General features: G+C 43.0%; 1 protein-coding gene across 1 annotated transcript in view; it reads left to right on the top strand.

Annotated features, from left to right (window-relative positions):
- AATF (apoptosis antagonizing transcription factor) overlaps positions 1 to 13,119 on the top strand; it is an 82,840-nt gene that overhangs the window by 42,773 nt on the left and 26,948 nt on the right. Inside the window, exon 9 of the mRNA XM_008178827.4 lies at positions 10,102 to 10,169. Coding sequence (XP_008177049.2) covers positions 10,102 to 10,169 — 68 coding nt within the window. The remainder of the gene's footprint in view (positions 1 to 10,101; positions 10,170 to 13,119) is intronic.

Consider the following 13,119-nt stretch of genomic DNA (forward strand, 5'->3'; position numbering starts at 1 on the left):
ATGTAGAGCAGTCTGAAGCCCCGTTTATTTTATAACAAGCATGCCTGCTGTGCCTTTGCTAATTTTACAAAGGATTTCAATTGTAATGGAGACAAAATAACACTTTTTTTCATCCCAATTATGTTTCAAATGATAACAAGCTACATAAACCAAACTGGTTCCTGTCGGATAATATGGCAGGTTTTAGCTACCTGGTCTGTTTAATCATTAAACATCAGGTAAGACATAGGTGGATTTAAAAAAAAAATCCTTATTACAGTCACACTTAAATACAGTAGCATAATGCTCAAAAATGACTATAAGGGACAACATTAGAAACAAAGCTCGTTTTGATAGACAGTCATAGGCCCTATGTATAGGGGTGCTCAGGCATGAGCCACAGTTGTCCTTGAATAATCTCCTAATGGTGTTTTCTAACTCCCTGTCATTCTGGCAGAGTATCTTTTTTGCGTAACCAGGATAACATTTTTCTCCATTGTGTTTTAAGGGTGACTTTTTCGAAAGCTCTCGGTGGTGGCCCAACGGCTCTCACTGAAGTCAGTGGAAATTTTAACATTGACTTGGGTGAGAGATGAGCAAGGCTAACACTGGCTGCTTTTGAAAATCTCACCTTTAATTTTTTTTTCTCTGTGCATATTTCGGTTATCTATTTTGTTAGCAATTTTGGATTTCGGGATCTCTTATATTCTGATACATTTTCCGATTTGTGGAAGCATGGTCAAGAATTCTGGGTTCTGTTCCAGGCTCTACCGCCAACTCTTGAGATCAACTTTGGCAAATCACATGACCTCTCGTGCCTGTATTTACCCATAGGGCACATAATGCTCAAGGGGAAGGGGAGGGGGGTGTTACTAATTTTAATTAAGGCTTTCAACTGCTTTGCGGTGTGCTTGGATGAAAAACACTATTTTAACATGAAGTTTTACAAAGGGCATGTCTGCACTACAGCTCTAAGTTGATCTGTGTGGGGCAGTGTGGGGGGCTGAGAACCAGGGCTCTGAGCTCTGCACTGCTCCCTGTCCATACCCCAGCTGCCCCCTGGGCTCTCGGCTCCCCGCTCCCAGCTGGGAGTGTATGTGGGGGGTGCAGCTGCTTGAGATTCTTGGCTTCCGGAGTGGGGAGCCTCCAGGCAGCAGCCCGGCTGGAAGTGGGGAGTCAGGAGCAGCTGGGCTCTAGCTGCCCGGCTTTCTTGTCAGTTTCAGGGCTCCAGAGTTGGAGCCGTGAAATTGACAGCATGGAGCCGTGAAATTCACAAGACAGCTAACAGCTGAGGTAAGTAACACAGTGTCTACACAGACACTGTATCGCCCTAACTACATGGACATAAGCGCTACGCCTCTCGTGGAGGTGGCATTATTTTGTCAGTGGTAGGGCACGTACATCAGTGGGGCAAGGCTGTAGTGTGTGCACTAACATAATTGGGTCAACGTAAGCTGCCTTACGTTGGCCTAAATGTTTAGTGTAGACCAGACCTGAATTCTAACATGCACAGGTATAGCCATTAACCATGTAAAGGTCACCACCTGGCAGCAAAAGCAAATAACGTTCATGTGGATGACTTTACTCCACTCCTTTATAGCTATGAAATGTACGCCTAGCCTCCAGGTTGCTGCTGTTTTGGGACAGGCAAGGTGCATTTAGGTGGGCTCAGAGCTATTGCTCTTACTGACAAATGGAACTTGGTGGTGGTCATTTAAAAGGACAGTTTTGTTCACTTGTTAAGGGGAGAATGAGTTGCGAGATGTTGGGTGGATAAAAGAAAATTATTCAAATCAAACCCTTTTACTGCTGATATTGCTTAACTCCAATTCTGTCTTCACACATCAGGGCTTAATGCTGATAGTGATTTACTTACACTTCCTAGTTAATAATTAGACATCGGGAGACACCATAGATCACTCCTAATGGAATATATGGGGTCTGATGAGAGTTTTCTGTTTTGACTAATAAATTTTAGCTGGAATCACCAGGCTTAATGAAATATTACAGCTTTGGAAGTGGTTTAGGTCTTGTGCTGAAAAAATAGTGTTACTTTATTCAGTAAATGAATTGATCATTCATTGTGTATCCTGAGCCCTACCTGCCTCTGGAGCATGGGCTGAATGCAAGACTATGAACTAGAAAGCAGAAAAACGAATCAAATCCTTAAAGACCAGAGGCAGCCAGGCAGGTCTAGACTGACTTTTTCAGTGGTAGCCTCTGGCTACATCCACTTTGATTTTAGTAACCATTGTTAGCATGATTTATAACTTCAACTTTAAGACTCACACTATTTAGATGTAATAAGATGCTTCATGGCTTTTATTTTCCATTTCCTAATTTCCCTCCTGTCCCTGGTTTTTTCTCTCCTTTCCCTCTTCTCTGTCCCCCACAACCTCTTGAATCTTGCAGTTGCCCTGCACTGAAAGAACATTTCACCTTCAGTTCCCAGGTGAAGAAAACCGCTCTTTCTTGACTGACGGCTGAACTGCCCATGGGCCTGTTGGCCCCTGTTGGCCCATGGGTGCTGCTGTTTACAAGCTTTAGTCTCCTCCTGTGGTTGCATGCGACTTTCCCCCATTAACACCAATGGGAGGGATTCTCTGTGCAGAATAATAGACCCCAAAGGGATAAAAAGATGCCTGCTTTACTCCAACAGCAAGTGCTCTTATGCAGTTAATTTATGGAAGAGCCACACCCCCGTGACCAGTGTCCCAACTGCTGCAGAGTCTGGATTCTCTTGATGCTCACACCGCAGCATTGCGGTCCTGTCTAGCGAGCATCTGTGGCCAGAGCTCCAATGGAGGGATCCATCTCACTCACCACCATGTCAAAAATTCTGTTACAAGCCTGCAGGAACAAAGGCACCTTGTGTTGTCTATCTTGGGTGTAGCTGCAGCTGCACCTTTTAGCCACCAAACTCTGGATTTGCTGAGCCACCAGAAGGAAGAGTTCCCTCTGCTGCAGATGTCTTGCTGCACAGTTTTTGAGTTTAATCTCAGGATATGGCAGCAGAAGTAACCCAGCTGATCTTGCCTGTCATGACAAAGGCACCTCCTCCAATATTCAGGTCCCAGACCGCTCAGAGATGTATAGATTGTACCTACTGCCTTGTATTGCACCCTGAAGCAAAGAGGTTGCACAGGAATGGTATATACTCAGTGTCCCATCCCAGTTAGGAGGCAAGCAACAGTGTTCTGTGCCAGGGAAACTCCTTATAGAGTGCCCTGCAGTAATGCAGTCTGGAGTCAACGTTGATTAACAGCACCACTGTGACCATAGTGTATCTAATCCATTCAGGATTCTGGAAGACATCTCCCTCTTGAGATTGCTTAGGTTCGGTGCAAATACAAAGAGTCCAGATGGATGTCTGAGGGTTGGCATTGTACCTTTCAACAAAGCAACACAATAGAGCAGGGGTCCTCAAATGTCATTGCTTCGTGACCCCCTTCCGAGAACAAAAATTACTGATCCCAGGAGGAGGGACCGGAGCCTGAGCCCGCCCAAGCCCCGCTGCCTCAGGGGTGTGTGTGTGTGTGTGAGAGTCCCAAAGCCAAAGGGATTCAGCCCCAGGCAGGGGGCCTGTAACCCAAGCATCGCCGTCTAGGGCTGAAGCCCTTGGGCTTTGGCCCCGGGCAGTGGGTCTCGGGTTTCGGCCCCAGCAAATCTAAGGCAGCCCTGGCAACCCCACTTTGGGGTCCCAACCCACAGTTTGAGAACTGCTGCAGTAGAGCATGGAGATATGGCAACTTCTGGAATAATTTTTTTCTTATGCATATTAGCAATCAAACAATGACAGAACCATTGCGGAAGCTATGCTGATAAATAATTGGACGATCCCCTTGTGTTTATGTACCATGTACTTGGGTGCAGACAGTCTTCTGCAAGTTAGCATTTGTAATGAAAACTGAAATACTTTAGAGAGGAGGCGTTTGTAGTTAATGTTTTGACTAGTGGAGTCCATTCTAAGTAGAACTTGGATTTCTGATGGTTCAGAAACTCTTCCTGCCTGAGATTTGTCAACGTAGTGACACGTGTATTTATCCTCCAAGATCTTGTGTTCATATATAAACATGCCTTTTAGGATCCTAATTTGGAACAAAGGCGTCTCCACAGATGTATTCAGAGCTCAGTGCAAGTTTAAACAGTAAGTGATTTAGAAGTTAGCATGCACATTGGGCAGGTAATGAATAGAATATATATTGTGTGTGTCTCATGAATCCGATTGATGGGATCCTGTCAACGCTTTCAAAGCTTCTACCATAAATTGCTGCCTTTCTTACCTTGATGCTCTTAGGATATCCACAATGCAGTCACACGTGTACTCGCATGTACTTGACGTGTTATAACTACAGTGAGGGTCTGTAATTTATCAAAGATGTTCATTTTGGGCAGGGCGGCTCCAGGATTTTTGCCACCCCAAGCAGCAAAAAGAAAAAAAGGGAAAAAAAAAAAAAAAAAAAAGCCGTGCTCGCGATCTGCTCTACCGCTGCCGCTTCAGTCTTTGGCGGCAATTTGGCGGCGGGTCCTTCGCTCCAAGAGGGAGTGAGGGACCCGCTGCCGAAGAGCCGGACATGCCACCCCTCTCCGTTGGTCACCCCAAGCGCTTGCTTGCTGGGCTGGTGCCTGGAGCCGGCCCTGATTTTGGGGATTCTTCCCCCACCACTTGCTTCTGGCAGTGTTATAGCCAGGATACTGGGCGAGGTGGACCAGTGTTTCAATCCAGTATGATACTCTCAACGGGTAGTATCATCATGAATGGGTAATGATGGGACCTCTATAGAGATGATTTTACAATGAAATAGGTTACACCTGCAGTAGTTATGATGCTTTTGATTAACCTAAAATAACTCACTAGTTTGTACCACTGCTTGTATCTGTGCTTCTGGGAGCTGTTCCTCAACCATTTGGAGTAAAAAAAATAAATATGGGAAATGTGTAGGAAGTATATTATAAAGTAGATGTGTGTACTGTGTGTGTATTTACATAATTGCATATATAGTATACTGTTTTAGGGGTGGGTACTATTAATTGCTTAAGAGGGCTTCTGCAATTCTCTTCTCTCGCTGTCAGGATAAATCATCCCCCAGTTCCCCGCAATACAAACTAAGGTTGTCTTAAAAAACAGTGCCCTTGTGAGGTATTTGTGATCTATATTCCCAGTTTGCATATGGGGAAACCTGAGGCACAAAGAGGTTAGGTGACTCTCCCAAGATTATACAGTGAATTGGTGTCAGAGTTGGGACTAGAACCCAAGTTGCATAACTCGCTCCCCATACTTTATCCACTAGTCTGTGTTGCTCCCATGCTATAGATCATTGCAATTATTTATACTTCTGTGTGCTGGAAAGGGCAATGTCCATATAAGCGTTTTTCAGGCTGTGAGTAAGTGGATACTGTACATGAGGAAGGAATCGTGAATTTTCATTGTAGTAAGTGGAGAAGGGACGGAACAGGAAAACTGCCTTTTATTCTTCAAAGCTGCTGATTGCATTACTGGGCTGCAGTCTCCCAGTCTCTGCCAGCACTACCCAGTAGCTTTTCCTATGCACTTGTGTCAAAGAACCAAGATAAGTGGGGACAGTAAACATGACATTGCTAGAATAGGAAGAAACCACTGGAATGTAGCCACACCATTTCTTCCTGTTTTTAAAACTCTCCCTCCCACCTTGCTTCTGACAGAATATTGACTAGAAACCAAGATCCCATTTTTGCTTAGCCTTAAGGGCAGCCGTTTACAGAGTAGCAGTGTTACATAGGTTTACTGTGTCGTATGTCTGTGTAACACTGGATTTGGATCTTGTATTTAGCTGCCAGAAGTGACTGTGATGAAGTGGGAGAGATAAACTGATAGATTGTGTGCCAGAAAGATGTTGGGAATCAATCAGATAAACAGGGCAGAGAAATAGCTTGCTGTTTTCTAGTGATAATAAACCAGTGGCCTCTGGTCCCTGAATTTTTAAATGTAATTGCTGTGGTGGTAATCTCCAAATATAAGCAAATGAAAAAACATCACGGGAGGTGTTCTTAATTGTGCTTGAGTCATCTTTTCTCTTTCGCAATAAAATGTGTGACTTTTGAAGGTGGGGGTATAAATCTTCCTTTTGTTGTTTAAGTCTCTACTTTATTTAAAAGAGAAAAAAAACCCTCAGGAGATATTTATCAATAAATGTTGGTAAACATTAATTTCATCGTATATACACAAACTAACGCAGAAATATTTCCATCGATGATGATAGAAATTCAAAGATGGACAAAGTAAGAAAAATGCTGCTTGAGAACTTGTTAGAATTTGATTTAAGACTATTTGCTTTGTATATTTTGACATGTGAAGTTGACAAATTTGTGTTTTAATGGTTATCAAGCTTTAACTTTTTGAATCTCTATATCTGCTGTCATTAAATAATGTCTGACTACCCCTCATAATTTTCCACAACTGTTAAAATTTAAATAATCAAAAATGCTAAAAATAAACATACATTATTATCCATCAAAAATATATTAAAAAAATAAAAATCAAATTCTGCCTAGTCTATTTATAACACTTTTTTTTTTTTTTTTGGAAGAGGGGGTGATTTTCACCTGCTTATTTCAGTGATTTGCCTGTACTATTGGAATCCACATAGTGCATTAGTTTCTTACATAGAGCAATACTTGAGGACATCTTTTCATGTCACAGCTGTGCAGAGGTGATTGGAAGCAGAGTCTAAGGCAGGCTGTTGTAAATGGTAGTGTTTGGGGGTGGAGGGGAGTGTACTAAGCTGCACCATCTGTTTGGTGTTGCATCATGGTCGCACAGTTCTTGCCCCCAGAGTTTTGGCTGCCAGCTGGGGTCAGGTATGTTCTCATTCTTTCACCTTGCCTGCATGTACTCCTTTGGGCATGGTAAGCATTGCACCAGCACTGTGACTTCTCCCCACCTTTCGCTCAAGGGCTTTGGGGGGCACTGATTGAAATGAATGGAGATCTTTCTGTCAATTGTTATGGTACCTCAATTGGCCACTGGATTCCAGCTGTCCCTGTTGTGCAGAAGTACAAGGCAGGGGAAGCCCTCCTGAGACATCTTTGCAAAAGACAAAAAGACTCTGTGATGCTTCAGTTTCTTTTGAGTTTCAAATGCCGTTTCAGATGGGGCCTGTTGTATTAATTTAGATGGAATATATGGGCCAAAGGTGTTAACGTAAGCCAGTCACTGTCCATCATTAAACGGTGTTAAACAAGGCCTGGGGTTTGGTATACAGAAACCTCAGCCTGTTTATTACCATGGTGCAAACACCATTAAAAATCCTTTCAACTCTTTTATTAAAAATACAGAAAAGAACTAATAGAGTTAAAGCATTTGGAAGGTTAAGTATTGATTAAGACTTTCATTTTAACAAAATTTCTTGTTTCCTTTCCTGTTAAGTTGAGAGAGTTTTAGAAGGAACCCGAACACCCCCCCCCCCCCCCCCCGGTCTGACAATCTCTTAGATGGTATCAACGATGGTGATATCTGTCCTTTGGGGGAAAAGAGAAGATGTTAGTTGAGATGAGCTGCAGCTGTTATTAAAGTCTGATCCTGTTTCATCTCAGGTGGTGTTGGGGATTCTGTTGAAGCTGGTCGGGGTAGTGATGTCATCTTGATACCTCTTTTTGGCCGAACTGGTCAGGGTGTCCCTCAGGATGAGGACAAAGATGGTCCCAGTAGACAGTGGGGGTGACAGCCATGATGATGAAGCTCTCATCAGTAGTTTCCATTTGTTCTTTCTATTTCTCCCCCAAAGTGTCCTCCTTTATGAACCCAAAAAGAGAGCGATGGGTAGATAGCTCATCCCCTCATTATTTTGTCCACCAATTGGACCTAATATCTGACACTCCAATTTTGGTTCATTAATTTCTGGTTCCACATCTTCTGTTTTTGCCAAGCATGATTTTGACATAGTCCTTGAACCATCTCAGTAGGTCCTTTTGTTGATAGTCTCTGTCTCTTTTTCCCATCAATATTTGTTGTTATAGGTTATTGTGACATCTTATGAACCTTCACATACTTTTTACAGTTAAGTGCAAATTAGAGTACATTTGTAGGCCCAGTTATCACAACAGGAACTCTGTACTTCGATTCATTCACCATGAATGAAACAGTGACATTTTGGGAAGTCTGCAAGTTGGGAGGTCACGTTGTATTTATTTTTGTTCTGTACACAAACTATACAGCATATAATATATCGCTTGTGGTGTTAAACAGACATTGGTCAGGTATCCCAGAAGACTGCATGCGACACCCTGCTGGCTGCAGGAAAACACACAGATAAAACCCAACCGTTTCCCCCAGAACTTGGAAAGGAAATAGGAAAGCCTGTTTTAGCATCTGTATGCTGGCTGTAAAGCATTCTGCCTTGCTGATCCTCAGAGCAAATGTGATTGCCTTACCAGGGTGTGACTCTTATTTTGTATAGAATTCATTGTAGAAGCACCACTTTTTCTGCAGTTCCATTTTTTCCCCCCCCTGCCAAAAGCCACTCAATCAGGGCTGGCTCCAGGGTTTTTGCCGCCCCAAGCTGCGTGGGGGAAAAAAAAAAAAAAGCCGCGATCGCAATCCGCGGCAGCTCCACCGCGCTGCTTTCTTCTTCGCCGGCAATTCGGCAGCAGGTCCTTCCCTCCGAGAGGGACTGAGGGACCTGACACCGAATTGCCGCTGAAAGAGCCCGACGTGCCGCCCCTTCCCCTTGGCCGCCCCAAGCACCTGCTTGCTGGGCTGGTGCCTGGAGCTGGCCCTGCACTCAATATCTTCCTTTCAGTTCAGACAGTGGGAGCCCCTCCGAGATCACTGCTAATTGTAAATGAAGGGAGGCATTGGATAGCCAGATGTTGCAATACACTGGTCTCATGGAGGGAAAAGGAGTCTGAGGGAAGTTGCTTAGCATAGGACCAAGTTCTCTAAGTGGGTGCAATTCCATTCAAGACAATAATATTTGCAATGGGATTAGATGAAATAAAAATGGTGTCTGTGTGTAGGGTAGGGTGACCAGATATCCCGATTTTATAGGGTCAGTCCTGATATTTGGGGCTTTGTCTTATATAGGTGCCTATTACCTTCCCACCCCCGTCCTGATTTTTCACACTTGCTGTCTGGTCACCCTAGTGTAGGTAGAAATAAACTTCCTGTTTTGGGCATGTTTTTGCATATTTGCCTAGTATAAGGGCCAAACACTCACTCACACATCTATCTATCTATCTATCTATCTATCTATCTATCTATCTATCTATCTATCTATCGTATACACAGAGAGAGAAAGATTCCTCTGACGCATCTGGAACTGGCAGACAGGTTACGCTACCCGCTATTGATCTTATTTTGTATGACAGTTCCTATGCTCCCATGAGCTGCACCTTCATACATCACCTAGGACTGCACTGTTTGTATTACGAGAGTGCCTGGATGCCCAACTCAGATCATGGCCTGTCATCTTCAGCCTACTTCACTCCTTAAGCTCCCCTAAGAAACGGTGCTGAATTCTCCAGGATGGCTTGGCGTTTTCAGTTACTGGCCAGCACTGGCTGATCCACCACCATCCCACTCATTTAGACTTAAGATCACCAGTTCATCGACCCATTGGTGGGAGACTGTTTGATCCAGTGTGCTACAGCATCCTTCCCCTTTATATCTGCCTGACCTTCTCAGTTGATACCGATGAGGCGGGATAAACTAATCATAAAATGATGAAGGGAATGCTGCACTAGTCATTGATCCATTTGAAATTAACTGTAGCACAATAAGTCTTCCTAATGGCCTTCAGTTATATGCTCCAGTCATGTTTTTTTTTTTCTTTTCTAAAGAAGGGGTTAATATGAATTCACCTGCTCTTTTGCCACTGGGTTTTGTTTTATTGATTGTACTTTTTTCAGCATAGTCCCCGCCACGTCACTCAAAATTCCTGCTGTCTTTTAAAGCTAGCAGTGGCTAAGAAAACAATAATGCCTTTGGTATGTGGACAGGGTTTCTAAAACATAAAAATAAAAAATTAAAGCTGTGAGGCACACAAATTCCACCCAACTTCCTTAGGCTCCTTTGAAAATCTCAGACTCAGTGCTGACCTGTGTTTAATGTGCTTTTACATTTGGTTATTCTCTTCCCTCCTCTAGCTCCTTCGAGAACTTATAGAACGGAAAACCAGTTCGCTGGACCCCAACGATCAGGTGGCCATGGGCAGGTAAGTGATTAGCTGTATGCTCTGTAACTACCTTCACTCCACTGCCACTTTGATTCCATGAGTGTAAAAGTTCCCAATCCTGATTCTTTGTGTGACGGGTTCCCTCCGGGGGGCCCCCGGGACTGGGGTACCACTGAGCCTTCTGATTCACCAGCCTGGGTTCCCTCTCTCACTCTGCTGCTGTGACAAGCTGCAGACCCACTCCCAGTCCTACACTTTCACCAGCATTCACACAGGTAGGGACACACCCAGCTGCAATTATATGCAGGCTCTTTGACTAGCCACTTCACGAACCAACAGTAGAAAGGCTAAAGCCAAAGTAACTCTCAGCTCCCCAGGCACATCCCCCCTCTGGAGCATAAACCCAAAATTATACTGTCTTGCACTGCACAGGGAACTGTACAGCGCAAGCTCATGGAGTTCACCCCCCACTCCTCAAGGTGGAGAGGAATATGCAACAGCCTTTGCCCTGAGAGCTATGATTTCCCATGCACTTCACTCCAGCTCATTGGTTTAGATAAAGCAAAAACAAGTTTATTAACTACACAAGATAGATTTTAAGTGATTATAAGAGATAGCAAACAGATCAAAGCAGATTACCTAGTAAATAAACAAAAACGCAAACTAAGTCTAAGATACTAGAAGGATAGGATATGAATTAGCAAATTCTCACCCTGGCTGATGATACAAGCAGGCTGAAGATTCTTAAGGCACTAGCTACCCTTGCTTTGCAGCTTGGAATCCCCAGGTGTTCAAACACAGGTTCGAAATCCCTTTAGCCTGGGTCTAGCACTTCCCATAGTTCAGTCTTTGTTCCTCAGGTGTTTCCAGGAATCTTCTTGTGTGAGGAGTGAAGAACCACCGATGATGTCACGTCCTGCCTTATTAGCTTGAGCATATGGCGGGAACCCTTTGTCCCAAACCTCAGTTTGTGGAAAAACACGGACATCCCAAGATGGAGTCCAGAGTCATGTGGCCTAGTCAAGCCCTTGTATACCTTGCTAAGTCATAGCAGCATTACTTACAGGCTGTCTGGAGCCTTCTCAAGAAGGCTCACCAGGTGATAGATAAGTTTCTCCTAAGACCTATTGTTTTCCCTAATGGCTCATTGCCCTGAATAGGCCCTTCCTCACCCACAATCTAGACTGAAAGCATCTTGGCTAGTGGGCGTTACCCAGGTGTAACTACATTGGAAATACAGATACACAGTCAATATTCGTAACTTCAGATACAAAAATGATCCATGCCTGCAAATAGGATAATCATCTTCAGCAAATCATAACTTTTCCAATGACACGTCACATGACTTATCTTGTACAAAATGCATCATAATTATGCCATAATCATGTCATATAATAATAACACTATGAAGAATATGAGGTGCAGTGTTAAAGTATGTTTTTGCCATTGACTTCATGGAGAGCAGTTGGGTGTAATAAGATGATTGATTAAAAGCAATGGCATACTATCAGCTAGGCAGGGTATTCTCAGTGAGGACTCTATGGCTCTGGACTGCCAGAACTTGTATTGGGCCCCACTGGTTTGCCCAAACTTGGAGAGGTAAGGGGGCTTGATAGGGGCGGAGAGTGGGGAGGAGGATGGAGGTGGCTGGGATATGCAGCAGCAGCTCTTGTACTGAGCTTGTAACAAGTCTTGTAACAAACTTTGGAACTATTGAATTCAGTTGTTGGTGCAGCACCTAGAGGAATGGTTATAAATAAATAAAACCGATAAATCACCCCAATAATAAGTAATGGCTTAAAGATGATGCCTGAAAGCATTATTACTCTTTTGCAGCCAGGCTTATTTCTTTTCAAAGCCACCTGCACTCTTTCTTGCTTTCAAGACTTACTTTTCCTGTCTACCTCCTATCAGACTCCCTGAGTTTGAGGGAAAGAGTCTTGCTGTAGTCTGACAAATGTGCTCTAGATGAAGCGACTGGTGAAATTTGGGATCAGATTATGAACTCTGATTTGTCATCCTATAAAGAAGCAAACTTGCTGTATAATTTGGTGTTCCCTTGTATGCACCTTCCCTGCTGTTTTTTTTTTTTTTTTTTTAAAGAGAAAAGGTACAGTACAATTAAAACAGCAGACGGGAATGTTTCCTATGTGCCAAAAATAAAATGTATTCTTTGAGAGGGAGCTCTTATTTCTCAGTCTAATTCTGTGGCTAGAAAATACAGAACATTCCAAATACTGCTTAATGAACAGTATACATTTAAATAGCCATAGGCCATAATTTAGAAAAGCGTAAAAGGAAAGGAAAGCTGAAAACGATAGAATAGAATTCTCCACTGAAAAGTGATATGGGGATGTGTGTGTATAGGGGGAAAGGAAGGGAAAATGCTTTATGAAATTTTGTGTTGGTGAAATAACTTTTTATCCATGTGAAATATGACTTGAAGTTTAGTGCCGTAGGTCAAATTTATTTTGTGTATGTCTGAAATATTATGGAAAGCTATTCACTATAATTTAATGTGGCATAGCCAAAATTGCATTTAAGTGGTGATTACATTGTACATTTATCTGACTTTACAATAAAATAGATTACAGTAATTAAGATTATATTAAGATTGCGGTAATTGGATTTTGCTAGATTTTTCCCCCGATATTGGGTTTTCATTGTATAAATCAGGTAAGAGGACGCTTGTTTCTTTTTAAAAAAAAAATGTTTGTAACTAGTAGCAGTTTATTTCCCCCTGTGGAAACTTCTTTGACTTGAGCAAGCTCTGTTTGAGGAATTGAATCCTCCCTTCTAAATAGTGATGGGGAATAAGCAGCACTTTCTGAATTTGCTTTTTGCTTTCCTTTTGTTTGTTTTTATTAAGAAATGCACTTAACATTATGCAGTGGTTTTGGCGGGGGATTTGCCAGTTATTATAGTCAGAGGTAGTGGGAAAGAAACACTCGCTTGTAATTTTATATACGCTTTCCAAAAGCCTGGAAGG

This window comes from Chrysemys picta, chromosome 19 (genome assembly GCF_011386835.1).
Source record: "Chrysemys picta bellii isolate R12L10 chromosome 19, ASM1138683v2, whole genome shotgun sequence".
Taxonomy (NCBI): Eukaryota; Metazoa; Chordata; order Testudines; family Emydidae; genus Chrysemys; species Chrysemys picta.